Source organism: Epinephelus moara, chromosome 6 (assembly GCF_006386435.1).
Source record: "Epinephelus moara isolate mb chromosome 6, YSFRI_EMoa_1.0, whole genome shotgun sequence".
Classification (NCBI taxonomy): domain Eukaryota; kingdom Metazoa; phylum Chordata; class Actinopteri; order Perciformes; family Serranidae; genus Epinephelus; species Epinephelus moara.
In genome coordinates this window covers 7,690,709-7,714,247 of record NC_065511.1, presented here as the reverse complement: position 1 = coordinate 7,714,247, position 23,539 = coordinate 7,690,709, and the positions used below count along the sequence as shown (strand labels likewise).

At 41.2% G+C, this 23,539-nt stretch overlaps 1 protein-coding gene across 1 annotated transcript in view; it reads right to left on the bottom strand.

Annotated features, from left to right (window-relative positions):
- The window catches only part of tsnare1 (T-SNARE Domain Containing 1), a 1,274,638-nt gene that overhangs the window by 144,909 nt on the left and 1,106,190 nt on the right, over positions 1–23,539 (bottom strand). The window contains exons 6-9 of the mRNA XM_050047737.1: positions 15,489–15,579; positions 15,308–15,382; positions 15,040–15,096; positions 6,320–6,463 (exon numbers count right to left, since the gene is read on the bottom strand). Of these exons, the coding sequence (XP_049903694.1) occupies positions 6,320–6,463; positions 15,040–15,096; positions 15,308–15,382; positions 15,489–15,579 (367 nt within the window). The remainder of the gene's footprint in view (positions 1–6,319; positions 6,464–15,039; positions 15,097–15,307; positions 15,383–15,488; positions 15,580–23,539) is intronic.

Below are 23,539 nucleotides of genomic sequence, written 5' to 3'. Positions count from 1 at the left end.
TGGGCGAATGAGTTCAGCAGCATCTGCTGTGATGTCATAGGCTGCTCTGTACACTCCCTCTTTACTCACTTGGCATGGACCGAAAGGGAGGAAGCAGGGAGGTTTGGGTAACATGAAAATCCCCTTGTATCAGACCTTACCAAGGCAGTCGTCAGAGACTACGATGTGCTGAAGGAGGACAACAGCATCACATACAGGGGTTTGTTTGTGACTGACAACAGGGGCATCTTGAGACAGAACAGCTCAATGATTTGCCTTTGGGTCACTCTGTGGATGAGACTCTGCACCTGGTTCAGGCCTTCCCACACACTAACAAACATGGAGAGGTGTGCCTTGCTGGCTGGAAACCTGGGAGCAACATCATCATTCCTGGGAAGAGCAAAGCCTACTTTGGGGGTGGGGCTGCAATTTGGAGGGTTTCATGGAGGAACAGTTCCTCCAAACCTTTGGATATCCAGAGCTAACTTCCAATATCTTTGTTGGTGCCTAATGACAACACTGTCATAGCATGTAGGCAAGCTGTCATCAGAAAGCATCCAGCATACAGGCTCTATTGGCTAGCTACTGGGACAGCCTAAAGCAGCAGTGGTGCAGTTCAGCAGCCCTCTGTAGTTTCAACGGACCACTCCAACACTGTATGGTGACTGATCTGTATCTGTGCAGTGAAGTATGACGTGGAAAAACCTTGGATATATGGGGAAAACACACATCAATTCCAATATGACCGTCCTCACAGCTGTTGAATGGCCAGTAATTGGATATGTATCGGATTTAGGACCACATATGAAAGTGGCCTAAATCTGATTGGAAGATATTAGATTTGTGTGTCCACACTACTCTGAGCAAAAATATCAGATTTTCACATTTGCTTGTAATGTGAATAAAGCCATAGGGTAGCAGGATGGGTGGATGGTGGGTATTCAAAGTGAAGAACTTTGACTTCAGAGACCAGGATTTGCATCACTTGAAAATGATTTCAGTAAAAAGGTTTCAAAAAAACAACTTCATTAAGGGGATTTATCAAAAATTATAAACCTTGCGGCTAATGACAAAACAAGAAAAAAAATGTGTTTTACTACTACCTCCTGCATAGCTGCAAATGTTTTTATAGTTCTCTTCTTTAGTTTTATTTAATTAGTTTCAAGACATGGACTCCAATAATATTGCAAAAAATCCCAAGTGAAAATTGTAGCTCTCAAACCACACAATGTGACTGTAAAACAACATGTAAGCTACATCTTCTGTAAACATAACATTTTAATAAATTCAACACATATTGTATGCATTTAAAGAGTGCAAATTCTTATGTCAATACAGAGCGTTTCTCCATACTGTAATGCCATTAATGCGAATTGATGATGCGTCTGATGACGTTGCATGCACGACTTCCGGTCACCAGAAAATGCGGAAAAACACGGAAAAATTGCGGGACTTTTGAAACATTGCAAGCCCCCGCAAATATTGCGGACTTTCGTTGAATTTGCATTAATTATTCGCAAGATTGCGATTTTCTGGAGGGACTGTATAATGGTTATTTTCATGATAACAATATAGAGTATCAAATCATAAAGTGGAAACAATGTGACTAGGAGGGGTCACTCGAACCTAAAGAGGAATATCACCTGATTCTGCAGCTCCCCTCGACTTTTTATTTAAATTATAATGTTTCAGCTCATTGTTTTGCTGTATGGACCACAACTTTACTCTTTTTGGATCACTGTCATCACTCTCATAGTGTTGTTTCTGGCCACAGCAGGCAGTTGTTTTCAGTAGAAAAGCTCTAAAAACCCACAGTACACTACCTGCTTAGCTTCAAACAGCAGACAGCCACAGCAGGAAACTAGCTGGTGAACATTGTGCCGCATTTAGCAGCTATAGAGACAGATATTTCCCTCAGCAGTTGGTTGAGGCTAAAAAAAGAGCTAAAAGAGAGCAAATTTTGGACTGACATTCTTCATGTGGAGACAAACACCAAATGAATTATCATGTTCTTCTGCAACTGCTGGATGTGGAAGTAGCATCTGCTAATAAGTTCACCATACCAACGAAAAAGTGATATGTCAGTGTTGTGTTCTCAACTTGTTTATGCTGCCCCCAAGTTAGATTACTAAAGGTGTTTCTGGACCAGAGGACCTTTTTAATAGATCTAAGAATGCCGCCTTTTGCTGTCTCTGTACCGCAAGAACTAAGAACGAAATGCGGTTGTTAGATGGCCATTTTTAGGGATTTTTTTTAGCTCCTCTTGCAGTGTAGGTACTCTCCCAGCACAAGAGGAAGTGGCATAAATCTACTGTGGTTTGTCAGACACAGCAAATGCAGCACCAGCAACCGCCATTTTTAAAAACTTGTTAGCCATGTTAACAGCAGACAAAACCAAACACAAACAACAGCTAGTAATGAAAAAATTGTAAGAAACACAGACAAATGGACCAACAGTCCAGGCTTTACTGAGCATATATGCAATGGGGGAAATACAACACAAGTTTTCATGTCAAAGCGAAAGTGGCACTGCTATACCAGCCAACAGCTGGCTTAGATTATGTCCCTTTATAGTTCCTATTGGTGGTACATATTCAAACCAGTAAAAAGTTCTTAAGGGTATGTAGTTCTCAGGAGAGCTACCCAGTGGGCAGTTCCACTCCTCAGGGAGTCTCCAGAACTCTTTGGTCCTTATGTAAATGTCAAATATATACAGCATCAGTGTTTGGCAATTGGTAAGCACTGTCCGGTTCTGGGATTGAACCCATCGGGTGGCTCTTCCCACACTTCAAGGGCATAGGTATGAATGTGAGCATGAATGGTTGTCTGTCGCTATGTGTCAGTCCTGTGTTTGACTGAAGAGCTGCCCAGGTTGTACCTTGCTCCTTGCCCAGTCACCTGAGATCAGCTCCAACCCCTCCGTGACTTTCTATGAATATCCCTTTATAGATTCGTGTGGATGGATTAAGGTTTGGCATCAAGGCATACATCATACAGCAGGACTGACCCCATCAGAAATCAGATTTATCAAATTTGAGATATTTTAGAGAATGTTTTACAGTATTGAACAGACTGATGTGGCTTACCAGCTTCAAAAGTTAAGTCTGAAGACATTATGATTCCATACACACTTTACCCAGGTAAAGGAACAAACAGGTCTATATAAGCACCTTAGTAATTGGGTAGCATTCAATATCCTGCAGCAGCATGGGGGTACTGTGACAAAATACTAATAAGCTTTTGGAGGTGGGAGAAGAAGACGGAGCCTGTCTGAGTTTCTAGTTACTAACTTGGCGTGTGCTGGCCTCCTGGGAGGCAATATTTGAAGAAAACAAATACCTAGCTTGTTTTTCCTTTTTTTTGCCTCTTTATTTTTTGGAAAGGGTGTTTTAAATTCAGGTGTTTTCTATCTTGGATACCTGACTGTTTAAAAGGTAAATGGCCAGGGCTTCTTTTTTGTAGTGTATAAGACTGGAGGCCATGCACATGAAAGTACAGGTTCTCATTTCTCATCTAACACAAGGTGCAAGCAGCTTAAATAGGGCCCTTAGAGAATATCGGTAAACAGGCTTATAATCACAAGGTTGCTGGTTTGAATTTTGTAGGCTGGCTAGGAATACATGAGGGGGGAAAGTGAACCTTGAGTGGCATTTTTTTGGCTTCTGGGACATGTGTGAAATATATCTTCAGAGGGACAAAATTTTCTGGTAATTGCAGCCCAAGAAAATCATATTATTAACAGCAAAAAAAGAATGTTGTCTGGTTTGTGGGCACAGACACAGGGGCCAAAGGGATTGGGGGACCTAATTGAAGTGCCCCTGTGTGAACTTTGTGTGACTGTTTTTAAAGGATAAGGCAGAAGAGTACACTTGGATGTTTCATACGTATCATATCAGTGTTTCTAAAGTGACATAGTATATGAGCTGACTTTGTTATTGAGACGTGGAGGGGGTGGTGGATGGAGTAACACCAAGGCAAGATGGCTACCAAGCTGCAGACTACAAAGGCCACTTTTTGAGACCAACAAAGAAAAACAGACCACCAAATGTAATGGTTTTTGGTAACTTGTCAGTGTTTCCAGGGGCATTTAAGCCACCAAACATAAATGTTGTTAAGTGACCTGTTGCTGCGTTTCCAGCACCATTTGTACCACCAAATGTTGGTGGTTTTAGTAACCTGTCACTGTTTTTCAGCAGCATTTGATCCCCTGAACGAGAATGTTTTTTGGCAACCTGTCACTGCATTTCCAGCATCATATGTGCCACCAAAAGTGGATGGTTTTTAGGGACTTGTCAGTGTTTCCAGCAGCATTTGTGCCACCAAACCTGAGTGTTCTTAAGTGACCTGTCAATGCATTTGTACAACCCAATGTGAGTGGGTTTTAGCGACTTGTCACTGTGTTTTTCAGCAGCAATTGATTCACCAAACATGTTGTTTTGGCAACCTGTCACTGCATTTCCAGCTGCATTTTACAACCAATCATGCTTTTTTAGCAACCTACCAGTGTGTTTCCAGTGGCATTAGTACCACCTAATGTGAGTGTTTTTTAGCGACCTCTTGCTGTGTTTCTATAGGTGTTTGTGCAGCGCAACATGAATGTTTCTTAGGAAGGGCTCGCTGCATTTCCAGGAGCCTTTGTGTGACCAAATGTAGGTGTTTTCTACGCTAACCGTTGCAGCGTTTCCAGCTGGGTTTGCGCAACCAAAAGTGGATGTTTTTTTAGAAACCGCTCGCTGCATTTCCATTGGCCTTTGTGCCATTAAATGTGGGCGTTTTTTAGCAACTTGTTGCTGCATTTCCAGCAACGTTTGTGCAACCAAAAGTACATGGTTGTAGCAACAGCTTGCTGCATTTCCAGTGGTGTTTGTTCCATCAATGTGGGCAAAAGCAAAAACAAGTGTTTTTTGTGCCTTAATCTAACTGCACATTAACCACATTGTTGTTTAAATGTGAGATTTCACCGTATTAGCTACTTAACAATGTGCAATCATACGTATTCCTCGTTTGCAGAAACTTACAATGTCAACATTTATTGTGGTAATTTGGTTGAATTAAAGTGAGAGATTTCTTATAAATTAAATAAATAAATGAAAATACAAAAACCAGCAATATGTCAGACTCTCAGTACTTTCTGATTCTGACCTCCCTTGGTTCCCAAGCCCATTCAAAAACAGTTCACAAATATGTAGTTTATTTATTTTTTTTATTTTTTTAAAGTTCAGTGATTTTCTGAAACAACAGGTCGTAGCAGTTTTTAACAAGCATGTGCAGCTGACTGTTTTAAGCTGCAGATTACATTACATTTGTTGCTATGGTGAGTATCCTGGACAGCGTATGTGGGACTAAGTCAAAATAAACTACAGTGTGTTTGCTATCAAGGTAAAGAAAGAGCATGTTGCCCAGTGCAACAGTGTGGGTCAATAATGTGCTTAATAATTTTTGGACAACAGAGTTTAATTGACAGTAAGAAAAATATATAAAATTACCAGATGTAAATTTGAACATTTCTAGTTGGAAAGTCAAAGATCTCAGTGATGAGTAGTGATTTCCTGATCCTGTTATTTTCTGCGGACTTCAGATGCAAGTCCTTTCATACTAAGTATTTGTGCATGCAGAGTTTGACATTATATTATTGTTATTTAAATGATATCCCACATAATACATCTAGAAAGGACATATGGCTAAGGTAAGCCTACAATTGAATTTGTGAGGCAATTTTATCAAGCTCTGCTTTAAAAATGTATAACCTGTATCACAGACTTTCTTTAATGGTTCCCTATCATTTTGTCTATAGTGGCGTATAATATTTTGTACAAACTTGTAGAGATGAGTGTCAGTGCGGATCTGCTATGGCAGTGATTTTTGGAAAGAAGCTAGACAACCATCTTCAACTTCAGCATGAACAAAATATAGAGTCTGGGTACGGGTTTCAACAGCAGCACTAAAAGTTAGAATCAGCTTTAAAAAGATGCAATACAGGAGGGACGCTATGTACAAAGCGGGGACCTTAAAGTACCTGTGCCCAGGGATCCCATTGTCCCTCATCATGAGCATTATAATCTAAATCAAGCACAACCAGTACCAACGGTAGTTACACTTCAGGCCTTCACAGAGTTTGATTTTTTTTTGTGAGAGAGTGTGGTGAAATTACAGACATGACGCCCTTGAGGAAGGCCTCTGATCACCACCTGCACCACTCATTGGCTGCCAACAGGACACTGAAGTTGTTCTCGTCAGTAATTGTACTGGACAACTTTGTGATACTTGTACATGATGAATTCAGTTGTTCAAATGACATGAAGATACACGTGTAAAGCTGAATGGATGTCAGTGTTCTTACTTCGATCTGCAGCAGGGCCTCCTCTCTTTGGCGAAGAACCTCCACATCCTCCTCACTGATCTCAGATAGGAAAGCCTGAGCTCCTCCCTCTGAGCCCACTGCTTCTCCAAACAGAGGACCCTCCTCGATTGGTGTCTGGGGACTCTGTAGGACATGCGCACAAAAAAAATAGATCAGATTAGATTCAATACTGTGGTTATAATGGTAGTAGGTACAGCAACAACAGTAAAGTACTTTCTGACAGTGAGCAGGTGTGGCTCCCTCTGCCGCCTGGCAGTGTTCTGTATTACTGGGCGATCAAATCAAACACAGGACTTTGACCCAGGAGAGACCCAGCTGTTTGTGTGCCATGTGAAACCAAAAGCTCATGTACAGTTATCTTAACTATTCTGATGTGACTGTGTTCTTACATTAGTACTTATTTTAACTCCAACAATAATGTTTTTCTAAATCTAACCAAGTAGTTTTGGTGCAAATGTGACCATTAACGATCATATATGAGCTATTCTGATGTTTAGGTATGGGGAGGTGTTGATCTCTTGCCACTGGTAGGGGCATTAGTTAAGGAAATGCTCCTGTGGGTTGTATTAGAGGGTAGAAACAAACAATTTTTGTGGTTGTATTGTTCAAGGCCATACGACCTGGCCTTGAACAAGGGTCCCAGGGTGGGTCATACAGTACAAGGAACCAGTAAGGCTTGTTCCGACTTTACTTAGAGACACATTTTGTAATATATGTAAATTAATCCCAAGGCTTAATGCCCATAATTTAAATAACTGCAGTCAATTTTCTTTTCACTTAAGTATAATGTGGATTATCTAAATACTTAAGATACACTCATTCAAACTGCATTCACATCTCAGTGGTGCAATGTAAGTATTTACCAGGGGTAGGACCAAGTCATTGTTTTGGAAGTCACAAGTAAGTTCCAGGTCTTTGCACTTAAGTCCCAAGTCCTAAAGTTTGAGTTTCAAGTCCTAAACGAGTCATAAAGTGTTCTTTACCAAATATAATGCCATTTTAATAGCAGAGGAAGATTGTGATAACTATAATAAAATCATGAACACTTTTTAAATTTCCTGTTTATTTGTTGAAACAAGTTTCAGTAACGTTAGTTCTTCATGGTTCTCTCCTGCAACTTGAGTGGAGGAGGAAGTGGATCATCTGGAAAATTAGTGTTAGTTTGGTGGAAATCAACAGCATTAATCTTAGATGATTCATGAAATGAAGGGAAATGATTCATGGCGCACTGCAACATTATTTTTGATCTTTTCTTTGGACTTGGGGGGAGGTATCAAGTATTGTGAAGTCAAAAGGGTCGAGTCCAAGCAAAGTCACAAGTCACTGGTGTTTAAGTCCAAGATGAGTTGCAAATCTTTTTTAATTTTGTTAGGTAGAGCGAAAGTCATTTAATTTTTGACTTTAGTCTCACTTGAGCATAGTCATGTGACTCGAGTCTTGAGTTACTTTGCTTGAGTATTTCCATTTTTGCTGCTTTATACTTCAGCATCACTGGTGTTCAAGGAGAAATATTGGACTTTTTATTTTTACTACATTTATTTGACAGCTGTAGTTACTTGGTTCTTGGCAGTTTAAGATCATAAATGTAATTACCAACTTACATTTGTGAAACATGATTCTGCTGCCATCTGCGATTTGCATGTATGTAGTGCTTGTCCCTACAACTTCTTCCACCTCTGGAAGTATGCAAGAACTTCATACCTCCACATCAAAAGAAATATATAAGAGAAATATAGAACCCATGCAATGGGCATTTCTCTTCAATAGAGGTAATTAATCTTCTGCAAGTGTTTTATTTGCATGTCTTGTCAGAGTAGGCTAAAGCTGCAGCCACCACAGCAGTGATAAAAAGGGTCCACATTTTTCATCATATATCAATCCTGAGTTTTTGTTTAAAACAATGGAAAGATCAAACCACACCATGTTTGTTTCTGGATTTAAAGAACGGCGTTTCAATGAAGTAGAATGTTCATTTGGTCTAGCCAGTTACTGATATTTGAACAGTGCACAGGAGCTTAGTACAGAGAACTGCAGGGGTTAGCTCAGACTGAGGCTGTTAATCCATGAACATCTGTCTATTCTGTACATGCACATTTTTATTACATTTGCAAACAAAAGCAGAGGAAAGGGAGGAAACCTATATTCAGAGAAAAGCCTGCTTGATTTTTTTTTTTTTTTTGCATGCTAATGTGTTCCACCTTCGTGTGGCTGACTGCACAGCTAATTCATGGTAGAGGGGTCAGTGTGGGTCAGAGCACAAGGACCAACCCGGGCTGAGTCACAGCGCTGTGTCTACTGGCCACAACGTGACTCACCACTCCTCAACAAACTCTGCAGCATCGTGCTCACTCCTCCACATACAGACCCACCACAAATGCTCAAGAATATATTAGTACATCACACAGATGGTAAAGACTCTCAAGACAATCATTCTGACACCTTATTGCTCAAGTTCACACGCTGCTGAAAAGTTCACACAGTTTCTCGAGTTCCCTGCTGTTGATTTCAGTCGACTGATGACGTGAATTTAAAGGTGTGGGTGGAAAGCAGTCAATAACATTTGCATTGATCTGCAAAATGCTTGTATAAATGCATATATGTATGGCATTTTGAACGTCAGAACGCCTCTCACTGTTCGCTATCCATGAACTGAAAAAACCTTCCATTTCTTCTACAGCAGATAATACAGACTCTGCTCCTATTGTCACCGCTTTTTAGCAGTAGTTTTACCAATTTGTTCTTCCAAAATGTGCTCGCTGATTAGTGAACTTGCTGCTATGTATTGAAGGTAGTCAGATTTATTTAACGTCCCATCCAGCTCGCCGCCCCCAAAGCCCTTTACCTCTAATGCTAGCAGTATAAAAGACCCTGATAATATGCCTTCAGAGGGACATAAAACCTTAATACATACGACTCTCCTCTCTGTAAGAAAGATGGATTTTTAGAGGCTCTTTGTGAGCAAAATGGTTCTTCACAGAATTGTTACTGTCCAACCAGTTGAAGAGTTGAAGCTGTAAATGATTTTCCCTTCAGTTCAGCAGCAAGGTGGTGTTCAAGACGGGTCCTTCAATCAAAAGAGTTCAAACCTGCACCCCACTGAAGTACTGTTGAGTGAAACGCAGAGGTGCTGTTCTGTTGCTGAACTGACCTTTCTCCTAAGGCTGCATTCACACTAAGTCAGGCAATGCGGGGAGTAGCTGCAGGGTTGTGCGATGGTGTGGGATTGTCACTTAAATGGCCCATTTGTGGGTGAGTGGAAGGTGGAGAGACCAGCTATGGAAAGGCAATCTCCCATCTCAGCAACTGAGTATTTGTCTTCAAGTAATACCCCATTTCCACCAAAATTAGCATGTGTACACAGGTTTTTTTTGTTTGTTTTTTAAAATGGTTAACCTCTTTAAAAATAGGCTACAGGCTTAATTTCCATTGTCAGTAGACCAGAGTTGTGTACATGGCTCTGCAGCAGGTGAGTATGCCTTTATGTGTGTATGTGCTTTTTTGTTTTGGTGTGTCATATTTGATGTCACTAAGAGGCTGAGAAACAGGTTAATAAACAGTAGAAAGCAGCACTGAGGCCTGTAATAACTTTACAGTGGTTACTTCATTTATCTCTTACTCATTCTGGCTCTTTTAAACTCAGTGCAGACTCATTCGGGTCGATCTTTGAGTTCTGCTCGGGCAGAGACAAATGGTATTTTGTGGTGGCGCTTCATTGCATGTCGCCGGTAAAGGGGCTAAAATTAGCGTGTTCACCCAGTTGTATTGTTTCCATCAATGCCGATCAGAGCCAAAGCCGATAAAAACCTGTGACTACTGCAGAGTCAGCTAGGTGTGGATGCAGATTGTAACCCTTCCCGTTACATTAAAAAGGCAGATGTTAGCTGGTGTAAGCTGTTTTTTGTGAAGTGGAAAAGGGGCTTAAGTTTGTTTATGTTGGCTTAAATGGTCTGTAGAATTCCTTTTGATTATCATCATTGTAGTACCTTTACTGCCACAAAAGACACATTTACGTGTACACCAGCCTGTTGTCATTCCAAACTCATCAGATACCGCTGTTTTGTCAGTGATCTGGGTGTTAGATACTGATGCACAAAAGTGAACAAACTAGGCAGTTGTTGACGTAATGGCCATCAACCAAACTTGTCCAAAATGTGGACGTCAATGTAAGATACCAATGCACAAAGGCCCACGCAGGGGCCCGCTATTCGCTTCCCATTTGAATGTAGATCCAAACCATGACGTTTTTTTCTAAACCTAATACATGCTTTTGTTGCCTTAGCCTGACCCCATGCCTTTATTGCACGAGGAAATAAATGTAAATATGAGGTGTTTTACTGGCCTTGTAAGTTTATTATAAAAAAGACTGCATGTTTAAGGGCAACCAGTTTCTCAATGGTTAGAGTGGGCATCTTATGTACAGGGTCAATGTCGTTGCAGCAGCAGCCACGAGTTTGATTCCAGCTTGCGGCCCTTTGCTACATGTCATCCCCTCTTTCTCTCTCTCTCTCTCTCTCTCTCTCCCCCCATCACGCTCAAATACTGTCTTGTCAAATAAATAATAAAGGTGTTTTTTTAAGAGACAGAATGCATGCAACAAGCATTAATTGAAACGCAGTCCCATAACATCAACAAAGGTAGCAGGAGTATACCTCGCACGTCATATGTAGACGTGAAAGTCCACAGACAAAGCAGCGATATTTGATGAGTTAGAATGTCTTGTGAACATCTGTTTTTCTTGAACTTAAAGTATTATTATTTTAGGAATTATATATGGGAGAAATATTTAAAAGTAATGAAAAAAAAACTTGACTTCATTAATTTAATCTAAATCAACTGATTGATTTAAATTAAATAGTAAAAAATAAAAAAATAAATAAATCAAACATACCCCCTACAGTACTCCCAAGTACGCCTAGGGGTAGCCATATCCCCATTAAGGCACTTACACATGATTGCCGATTTGCAGATGCCACAGCGCTCGCGGTCGGCTTGACCCAACGCTGATCTTCTCCATCTTGCAGTCAGATCTTCACATTTTTCCAAGCCCTGTCTCCGCCCCCGCCCCCCGCCCCCCGCCTGTGTTCTACTGTAAAATCATTGGCTCTACACAGAAAGGTTAGCTTCAAACGGGGTCGAAGTTCAACAAAATTGAACTTTCGGCATTGCATCAAAACACCGATGAAGCCCACAACTCGACGCGAAAAGTACTCCGACATCAGCGTAATGCCAGCTTCCATAGGAAAAAAATGGCACAGCGGGCATCAAGAGATTTTTAACACTGGTCATGTGCAAGCGCCTTTAGAGAATCACTTGAATTGTACACACAAGCTGTTAATACATACATTGTTATTAGTCACTAATAGTTAATGACAGAAAGAGACTGTATTATTTGTTTCCCTCTGGCTTAGGGTATTTTTTGGTCTGATCACTGGTTATGGGATTGGCACCACAGCATGACGTCAGTTAATTGTGTTTCATCTTCTTGCCACAGGCTACTGTTATTTTTTTTTGTCGGGATCCCCTGTGGCCCCGCATCAGCAGCCTAGATGCACTACCAATATTCAAATGAATGGCAGGAGTGGTATTTTCATGCCTGATTTTGTATGAATGCAGTCTTAGTGATACAGGTGATCATACTTGGTTCATATACAACTATTGATGACTGTTCAACGCTTTGAGAGATACATTTATTTGCTTATTTTGCCAAGACTTGGATGAGAGGTTTATTACCACTCTCATGTCTGTACGTAATAATGAAGCTACAGCCAGCAGCTCGCTAACTTAGCTTAGCCTAAAGATTGGAAACAAGGGAAAGGAGCTTATCTGACTAAGTCCAAAGGTGCATAATAACACCTCTAAAGCTCACGAATTAAGACATTGTTTCTTGTTTGTTTGATCATGTAAAATGACAAATTGGGCTTTTTTTGGGAGATCACGTCCTAAACTCTTTCTAGCTTCGGACCAAATCATAAGCCACAACTAAAAACAGATTAGAAAACACATTTTTTAAAGGTTTACATCATGTTTTGAGTTAAGCTTTTGCTGCATGTTTTGTTATTTTACTTCATAGTATGTTTCTCTAAATATTGTGCATGTCCTGTTTCTACATTTGCCTTTGTTTTGTCCATTGTTTCAAGTTTCAAGTTCTTTTTCATCACCCGCACAACAATTTCACAGAAGCAGTCACTGGCAGTAAAAGCTTAGATCTCAGTTTCCCTCCAATAATGCTTGTTAAATAAAAAAGGAAACCTGCAATTAAAAAATGGAAATCTGTCTAGACAAGGCAGCTGTCCTCAGTGTCACCCTCTTAAATAGTGTTTTCTTAAGCTGCAGTGCATTGAGCTTTCATGACCACAGTGCACTTCTGCACTTTAGCAGTTCAGTTACAACAATAGCAGTCTAGCAAGTATCAAACACCTAAGCAGAAACTAATGCAAACACGTGGATGAATCATCATTTATGAGTACTCCCGCTGCTCTCTCACCCACACAGATCATTCAGTGGCCAAAATGATCAGGGGTCAGATTAATGCTAAAACAAAATGGTCCACCTTCTGCATAATCATATGTGGTGAGCTGTTTGTTAACCCAGTGGCTTTATTAAATATGACAGGGACAGCAGTGGCTAATTTTTGTGTAATATCCATCAATCCATCCCAAATGCTTCTTGATTTCCTTTGGACTTCCTTTGGCTTCTTTGAGACAGGATAGTTATCTGATACGCCTATGCATCAGGTCACTTAATGTAAATAAACTGAATTGGGAGATACCATTGAGATTAAAGGACACTGGGCAGTGTAACAGAATCAGTGGGTAGCTTTAAAGAAACAGTTTTTAAATATTTTTGACGATTGTCTTTACAGTGGCCAACAGAGTACCTAGTACCCCTACAGGGAACAAACATCATGGTCAATTTTTAGAACAGAAAACTGTTGAGTCGTTTTACTGTAATCATGTGATATGGCGTGATATGGTGAGAAACTGAAAGTAAATCCATAAATCTATTAGTCCACACACTGTCAGTGTACAGCCCTCTGTACAGACCTACAGTATATGCTGATTTAATACTGTATTGACGGGGGAAATTGATAAACAAATCTTTTTGAACAACTCTTTTTAGTGTCCAGTATGTACCAGGTCAGCCTGTCGTACTTTCAAGTGCTTATGAATCCCACAGGCCCACTTGCTGTAATTGTAGGGCACTGATAACTTTGCCCACTAAAACAAGAAGCAATTAAATTGGACCCTCCACCAGCCAAGGCTAGTGGTGCATTTACATGCTCCTCGGATGGTCATTCCTCCTAGCCTGGTACGACCATCCTGATGACATGAGCTCAACATGAGTTAGTTGACAATGTAAGAAGCCAATCAGGGACTGCATTGTAGCTGATGATCTAAAATGCAATAAGCCCTAACTCTAACATTATCATACACAGGGATAAGTGGAGTTACTGCACATATAGAGTCAATAACAACAATTAAACGAGAACAAGAGTATGCACTTGCTGAGGAAAAGTGTTTCCTCAGTGTTTCTCTGAGGAAAAGACAATTTTGCCATTCTTGAGACTGGATTTGGCAAAAGCTTAATTTATCAACTGGCCCTGTTGCTGATGAAAACGATGTCCCCCGGTGTTCTGTTACACTGATTGGCTGAAGGAGTTTGTTTGTAACACTGAAAGTGTTTGGGGCAACAGCGAGCCCAGGCTGATGCAGACAGCAAAACTGAATGTTGTTCTCACATCATCAGGATGATCTTAACCAGGCTACACTCCTCCGGCTTTGGTGTGTTCATGGGCTTTAAGTTGTAATGTGGAAACAATGTGGACGCTACGAAGACAAAGATGTTTTTCAGAGTGTTTAAAGACCACGTTGAAAACAAAGAGCAAAGAAAACTGATTTAATGAGCCTTGAAATACGATCAGGAACTCATTTTTTATATGATCATTTCACCGAAACATGAATGCAATAAAAGGCTGTGGAAGTAACAATAGAATGACAGATCGTTGTCATCCCACAACATACAAGTGGGATGCTAATCAATACATTAAAATTAATGGTTTGTCTTTATTAATTATAAACCTATAAATGATGACTGGTGTTGCATTGAAGAGAAATGTTGTGGGTTGGCTGTCACTAGCTGTTGAGCATGGATGTACTATAATGGTATAATGTATGAGTATATACGTATAAAAACTTGAAAAGTTTGATACATTTACACGAATCAGCATGAAGGAACTGATACTTCCATCACGATCACACTGTCGGTGTATTTTTTTTACTTCAGCCACTCAATCACACCACATACAAACAGAGATCAACAAGTTTGTTTTTATATTATTTTGTTTTACTAATACAAAATAAGGACTCATTCACATCGAGTCTGTCTGTAATAAGGATCGACCATTTGTTAAACACAATTACTGATTATCCGTCTCTATCTCTTTGCTGTCATGGGGCTGCACACTGAAAATAAACTCTTGCCTGAACCATTTTAGATTCAGATGAAAAAAAATATGCACTGCAGAAGAGTTGTATTTGATGAATGGAGTCCACTATAACAGAGTGGAAGAGACTATACAGAGCTTCAAAGGAGCCCTTGTGAGGATGCAATCGAGCAGAGAAATGCCATCTCATCATCCTACTCTTTTATGAATGACAGTGAAACAAAGGGCAGATTTTTTACCCTCCATATCAGCTCACCTTCTTCTTGTCTTTCTGTGCTGGAGGGAGCAAGGCCCTTGAACGCTCTGCAATTTTCTGGAAGAGGAGCAAATAAAGAGATAGCATCAAGAAGAGTCTTGCTTTTCCAGAGGCCAGTAAGTGTTTGTTTTGCCTGTATGTGCAATAGCTCTTACAACTTTCTGTCAGTGGAGCAACTCCATCTATTTGTCAGTTGTTGTTAATAATAATCAATTAACCATAGTGATGAATTTATGCCAGCACATGAAGATACTGTATATGTGGATACCTTCTGCAGATCCCCATAGCGCTGCACAGACTCTGAGAGTTCAGTCTTTAGTCTGGTCAGGTGCAGACGGTCTTGCTGTGCAACAAAACAAGATTAGCCTTAATTAGCTCCAATGTTGTTTAATCCACTGTTTATTCTTGAAAATGACAGTGAAAGAGGGAGGAAGGGGAGCAGAAAATACCCGTGAAGAGCCGCTGATTATATCAGAGAGCTGTTTGATGAGTTGGCTAGTGCTGGTGATGACTTTGTTGGTTTGCTGCTGCATGGAGTGTCTGGGGGGAAAATATTGGACAGAGAAAGAGAGAGAGAGAGCAATTACAAAATTATTAAAAATAAATTGGACTTGCCAATATGTCAACATCTTTATACAGAAGTTGCACTGATATTTTGAAGCAATCATTTATTCATATTTCATACATTGTACCCAAGAGTAACCATCCTCAAGTAAAGAATGAAAAGTTTTCAGTGGTGTCTCCATAAGTGGATGGACATCGGGAACAAAAGTGTCTGAAGATGAACAAGGTTACAGGTCAAGCATTTATTGTAATTCTACAACACAAGGTTACACAACAAAATGTGATTTGTAGCCCCTTTATGCAAGCCTGGTAAAACCATCTTGATAAGGTTAGCTCAGCATTCTGTTTTGCTCTCTGTATCAGCCTAGCTCCCATCCCAAACACTGTCAGTGAGTGGGAGTACTTGCCTTGACAGACAAAATCCTTAAGCTAATCAACAAAATGCCAGGGAACATCTTCTTCATCACCAACGGAGCCAGTTTGAAATCAAGTTCTTTGCTAAATCCAGTTGGAAAAACAGTGAAAATATCTTTTCCTTCGAGAAACTTCACGAGTGCATACTCTTGTTTCCATGTAATTGTTGTTATTGACTATTCTTGCAGGAAGTTCACTTACTGTTGTCTTTACTAATGTTAGAGATAGCACTTGTTTCTTTGGGAGTTGCTGTTCAACAAGCTGGGGCAAGACTGATACAGGGAGTGAAACGGAATGTTGAGCTTACATCATCAGGACCACACTACCTTCCACACACACACACACACACACACACACACACACACACACACAAAATGCTGGAGTACAAAGAATAATTATTATTAATTATTACAAACAACCAATTATAGCCTGAAGACTTAAACAAGTATATTAAAATGCTGTGTGGTGGGGGCACCCTCTCCTGAATGGAAATAGAAAAATTGGTCTACATTTATGGCAACTGTGCAGATTTAAGCTCTGATTGGTCTACTCTGTGTCTGTCTAATATGGCCCCATTGTGCTTTGACTACCACAATCCATCCATTCCTACAAGATTTGTACGGTACAAGAACATATAACTTCCTGGACCAGAAAAAAGTAAGTACATTTCCTCTAAAAAACATTCAATTGTGTATAAATGGAACTTTTGGTTGACAGGGTTACTCAATAGACCAGAATGCAATGTTGTGGCAGCCACACGTTGTATTATGAGAAGGTGCATACATTTCAGCTACCAGTATCCACCATCAGAACCGCTTGTGAAATGGTCAAATAGCTTTGGAGGCCCCTTTGCTCCAAATCTTTCTGACATAAGATTGTGTCCAGCCATTTTGATAACTTTCCAAAATGAACAGTATGACTTAAATGGCTACAATATGACATCTTACCCCCAGCTATAAATATTTTTGCCTAACTAGTTTCCACACCAAACTACACTGTTGTAAAAAAACAATAAGGTAACACTTAAATCACACATGACACAACAAAATGACATAACAACGGTCAATAGAAACCAAAATCATCAACCCACTAAGGGCTGGATTCAAAATCACATCAAAAATCAAAGAAAAAGATTGAAATCACAGGCTGATTCAACTTGTATGATTTTTATCACGGCAACTCATAATGTGACTCAGTAGTGTGTATGGCCCCTGTGTGCCTGTGTGCACTCCCTACAACACCTGGGCATGCCCCTGATGAGTCGACGGATGGTGTCCTGGGGGATCTCCTACCAGACCTGGATCAGGGCATTAGTGAGCTCCTGGACAGTCTGTGGCAGTACTTGGTGGCATCTGATGTATCAATATATATTCTCATCAGTGTCCAAATGGATTTAGGTCAGGGGAACGAGAGGGCCAGTCAATGGCATCAATGCCTTCATCATCCTGGAACTAACTATACACTCTGGCCACATGAGGCCAGGCACTGTCCTGCACCAGGAGGAACCCAGGGCCCACTACACCAGCGTAAGGTCTGACAGCCACTTTGAGGATTTCATCCTGGTACCTAACAGCAGTCAGGGTACCGTTGGCTATAACATGCAGGTCTGTGCGACACACCAAAGACATCCCTCCTCACTGACCCACCACCAAACCGGTCATGCTGGATGATGTCACAGGCAGCATAACAGTCACCACAGTGTCTCCAGACTCTTTCACGCCTGTCACATGTGCTCAGTGTGAACCTGCTGTCATCTGTGAAGAGAACAGGGCGCCAGTGGCGGACCTGCCAGTTCTGGTGTTCTCTGGCGAATGTTAGTCAAGCTGCACGGTGCTGGGCTGTGAGCACAGGTCCCACTAGAGGACGTCAGGCCCTAATGCCACCCTCATGGAGTCTGTTTCTGACAGTTTGGTCAGAGACATGCACACCAGTAGCCTGCTTGAGGTCATTTTGTAGGACTCTGGCAGTGCCCCTCCTGCTCCTCTTTCCACAAAGGAGCAGATACCGGTCCTGATGCTGAGTTGATGCCCTTCTACAGCCCTGTCCAGCTCTTCCCGTGTAATGGCCGATCTCCTGGTATTTCCTCCACGCTCCCTTCCTGGGACCACACGTATGGATGTGCCATCCTAGAGGAACTGAACTACCTGTGCAACCTGATTGTGCTGCAGGTACCACCTCATGCTACCAGTAGTGACAAGGACATTAGCAGAACACAAAACTAGAGAAGTATCAGTCAGGAAGGATAAGGAGAGAGCAACTGTCCGTGACCAACACATGTAAAGCCCTTCCCTTTTTCGCGGTTGTCTTGCTTTTGCTTCTCCATTGCACCTATTTTATTTGCAGCAAAGCAGGAGATCACTTGTTTAGACAGTCACCTGTGCTTCCTAAAGTTTAACTGACTTGATGTTATGCTGTGACCATTCAGTGTTCCCTTGATTTTTTGAGTAGTGTAGTTCCCAATCTACGTCTTTTCTAGCAAAGCCCAACCCTTAATGTGGTTGATGCTTACCAACTTTACTGACAGTAGTACGTACAACCCTACGTGGATTTGACAATGGGCATTCTGGTGATCTTATGAAATTGCTAGTAAAGCTGAAAATCTAAATCTAAAAACAACAACTTTAACTAACCCTTGCAGAAGTGTCTGTGCCAGCCTGCTCTCAGGTATGTATGGATAAGATTACATTTGACCAGCAGGGTGACTGAGTATTAACACTTGTCTGATGGAGTTGAACAGTGTACTGCAGCCAAATCCTCTCTGTTCCTTCATGTTTTTTCTGGGAAGCTTCGGTGGGGTGAAAGGTTGAAGGTGCGGCCATATTCATAACTCACCAGTACGTCTGCTGGAAGTCCAGGTTAAGACAGTTATTAAATATCTATGCTGTCAGGTCATCCCAGGCTTATAACCCCCCCCATTCCCACCCCCTCAACAGCCTCACTTCCCCCAAAGGCCAACTCCCATCCTCCAGACTTGACACTATAACGGGCTGCCCCACAGAGATAGGCAGCTACACAAACACACCTCTGCTGCTGCATACCCTTCTCAAATATTGATCTGCCTGTAGCTGGTAGCAGGAGGAGCAAGCGGGCCATAGTGCTAGAGGGAGCATGTAACTATAATTGTGTGTCTGTTGTAAAAAGAAGCCAAAGTGTCACAATGGTAAATACCTGAAAAACATCTCCCATTATGTCTGTGCAGAGCAGAGTTAAAGAGAGTTGAAGAGTCAGGGAAGTAGACATGGTAGAAGTAAATTTTTCAGCTAGAAATAAAATTTTACTCTAAGGAAATAATTAAATTGGAATGCAGCCAGTGTCTCTCCCCGGCCAAAGTCATAACAGACAGAAATAGTGTCTTCTATTTGAAGAAGTTTTACACTTATAATCTAATCAGGATTTAAGGTTTTAAATAGCCAGAATGCTGTCTTATATCGCTGCTGTAAAGAGATAATAAATCAGTATATGCTTGAGATCAGTTTGTATGATAATATAAATTGAATATTCCAAAGAATGAAGTATTGTATGGCAGTATAGTGTTTAATCCATAGAATTAAAAAAATCATTTTACTTCCATGGCTAACTTGTCTTGGGCTGTACAGCATGCTGTAGTATTGATTTGCCTATATGATAAGCCATTACAGTACACATGCTTTACGATTAGGAATAGATTCTGTTTATAGACACATCAGCCTCAGCAAGAGTATGGGTGCACACACACACACACACACACACACACATAGACATAACAGAAATATTAACAAGTGCCAAAGCTCAGCCTGAACCTCGGATGCGTCATCACTTAGCTGTTGAGCTAAACAATGACGCATCACATGTCTTGGTAACAGACGTGAAGGATTATTTTGAAATCACAGTCAGCTAATGGCCCATCATGTTACCCACCAAAATTACACAGCAGAGTACAGCCTGTGAGGCTGGCACTCTGCATTAGGGATCTGGAGGAATGACAAACAAACCTCAGTATGAATGCGCAGCTGTGATGCACAATGTCAAACATATGGAGAGTTTCATTTCAGGAACACATTTAATGCATCAGACAATATGACATTCAAATAGTTGCCCTCACCAATGAGAGAATCTCTCTCAACGATCAGTGATGAGTTTGTCACCTTAATCCAACTGTTGTGGAAAGCTTGTACCACAGGTTTGATGTTTAACATTTGTAGACTCAAGCACAAGCTAAGCTAACCTTTTGACATTGCTATGACATCATCAGTTATTTTCTCAGTTTGACAAAGCTCCTCCAGAGTAAGAAGACATTATACCGTTTTCACAAGCTACAGCCTGGTATAAACTGTGTGATTTTGGGCTGTTCCAGATGAAAGACCAACATGAAAGAAATGTGGCGATATCTTTGGTTGTGTCCCTAAAACGGTGGGCCTACATCGCACAGTGAGAGGTTCAAGGCTGGCCACTGTCATAGTCTCGCCATCAAAGACAGCCTGGGATAAAATTCTGACGGTGCCATAAATCGGGGATGACCATTTCACTGTGTGACCTACGTCTACTAGCCAACCAATAGAAATGCAGCATGAAATGACGCACTGTTGTTAAATCCAAACAAAAAGACAGATAGCAGCTCGCCGTGGAGGCAAAAAGCACTAAAAGAAATGTGTGGGATTCCAGAAAAGAGGGAAACCTTGTTGTGGCAGCAGGATTTTTGCCTGTATGAAGTGTCCTCAAGCTCTTACCATGGTCACATAAAGAAGGATGTAACATGGAAAGAAATAGTGGTGGAGTTGCAGTTGCAGGTGAGAAACCTAGCAGCTAACACAAATGCACGGACACACACAGGCACACTGAAGTATGTAGTGCCCACAAAACTTTAGGTTATTTATTAATGTGACCCTCTATGTTGTGCTTCACAGTAGGAAAAATAATGCCCGTTCAGCATCCTTACGCACTCAAGCTATTGTATCGTATGTCGTAGCCTGCTTGTACAGTCTATATACATCAAACTTGATATCATACAGAAGTTTATTAGATCCATGTCACACAGTGTAGCTGCACTAAATGTATAAGGCTGCTAAAATCCCACAGTCTGTAGAAGGTTTAAGGAATACTCCCCATGGCTAACATTTTGACTTTACCATTGATACTAAACAAAATTTTAAACACAACACTTGAAGATCTAGGACTTTTTTCGTGAACTCAGTGGATATATTTCTCTCAAATTTTGGTCATAAATCTTTGACCACTCATGTTTTTCCAAGATAATCCATCCACCTGACAGGTGTGGCATATCAAGAGGCTCATTAAACAGCATTATTGCTACTACACATGTGTGCCTTGGGATGGTCACAGTAAAAGGCCACTCTAAAATGTGTAGTTTGATCACAACACAATGCCACAGATGTCTCAATATTTGTGGGAGTGTGCCATTCTGATGTTGACTGCAGGAATGTCCACCAGAGCTGTTGCCCATGAACTCACTGTTAATTTTACTACCATAAGCCGTCTTTAGTGAATTTGGCAATACATCAAATTGCCCACACAGCCACAGACCACATGTAACCACGCCAGCTCAGGACCTCCAGATACAGTGTCTTCACCTGCAAGATCATCTGAGATCAGCCACCCAAACAGTTGACACAACAACTGGTTTACACAACTAAAGATTCTGCACAAACCATCAGAAACTGTCTCAGGGAAGCTCATCTGCATGCTCATCATCCTCACTGGGGTCTTGATCTGACAGCAGTTTGTCATCGTAACTAACTTGTGCAGTTGTAAGGCTGGTTGGATGTACTGCCAAATTCAGTTAAACGACATTGGAGACTGCTTATGGTAGTGAAATGAACATTTAGTTCACAAACAACGGCTCAGGTGGACATTCCCACATGCCAATGGCCCGCTCCCTCAAAACTTGTGACGTGTGTCCTGATCAAACTGCATATTTTTGAGTGGCCTTTCATTGTGACCACCTCAAGGCACACCTGTGTAATAATGATGCTGTTAAGCATCTGTCAGCATCTTAATATGCCACACCTGTCAGGTGGATGGAAAACCTTTGAAAGGAGAAGTGCTCGCTTACATGAATTTTAACAAATTTGTGACCAAAAGCAAATAGTCGTAAAATCCTCCTAATATGTCACAGAGAATAAGGAATAATGTTAATATAACATACTGATCTCACCGACAACAATAGTACAGCCAGAAAATTCACATTTTAAAAAAAAAATGTTACGGTCCGCAAATCATGTTTATGTTTTGAATTTGTGTTTTGGCCTGTTGCGCCACCCACCGCCGTCTACCAGTCACACAGTCAGTAGAGTCTCAGCATCAGTTACAGTTACGACTGAGCTACAGCAGCACGGCAAGCAGCATTAGCAGTGTCCCAGTACATAGCATTAGCAGCCGGCTCCTCCTGAGCTGTATCCCGGCAGCAGCGTTAGCAGCAGAGAAACCGGACTTGCTCGAACGGTCCGCTGGAAAACCGAAGATCAAGGACGCAGTGACACGGCCCTGCCACGACAGCCGCCCATGGGCAAACAAATCAGTCTCCAGCGTGCCGCTGTCCAGCAACCTCGAATCTGTAGGGGAGGGGGGGCGGACACGACTCGCGGCAGTATTTTGAATTTGAGTGCAGTAACCGTTTTGGCCACATTCTTACAGCGCCTTTAAAGATAGGCCTTATTAAAAAGTTTATCTGTAAGCAAAAAGCTGTTAATAAAGCTAAAATAAGCTTGCAAGGAAAAAAGGAATATTTGTTGTTCTTTACATGCTTAGTTCATAGTATTATTTAGCTTAGATATAATTTGTTGGAGATACTGGAATTTGATTTTTTTGGTTTGTTCTTTGCCAGGTGTGTTTTTATGTAACCACATGATGGGGCCTAAATTAGTAAAGCAAACATAGGTAACAATACAGGTGACACAGGTGAAGGCCTGATGACTGAATAATGTCATTATATAGGATGCCTTATGATGTACAAAAAGGGGTCTGCCCATTTTTCCGACAGCCCATTGGTCCGACATCCCATTGTTCCGACCATATTAAACCCATTGTTCCGAAGTCCCGTTGTTCCGAAATCATCATGATGTCCTGTGGTTAAGGTCTGGTTAGGATTAGGCAAAAAAAACACTTGGTTAGCGTCAGGAAAAGATCATGGTGTGGGTTAAAATGAAAAAGAAAGTGGCAAACACATAAGCTGTGAGCCTGCTCCGCCTCAAGCCTTTCCCAGCTGACCCAGAGCCGGTCGCGGAGCCGCCAGGAGCCGTTCAGCACTGCGGAGAGCTCCCCACACAACCCCGACCCCAGAGTTAATAACAGGAGCAAGGTTTTTTTTCACTTGCCCGGTCGGGCAAGTTGGTCAGAGATCTACTTGCCCGAAGTCAGTTTTTACTTGCCCTATAAAAATTGTTTAATTTAAGCGGCTATCAAATAACAAAGACTGCAGTTATTTTTAAGTTATGTAATCTTTATTCACACTGTATTTATTAATTAAAACAACATATGTCATGTATTGTAGCTTAATTCCTACACATAAAGGGCTTAAAGTGGGCTT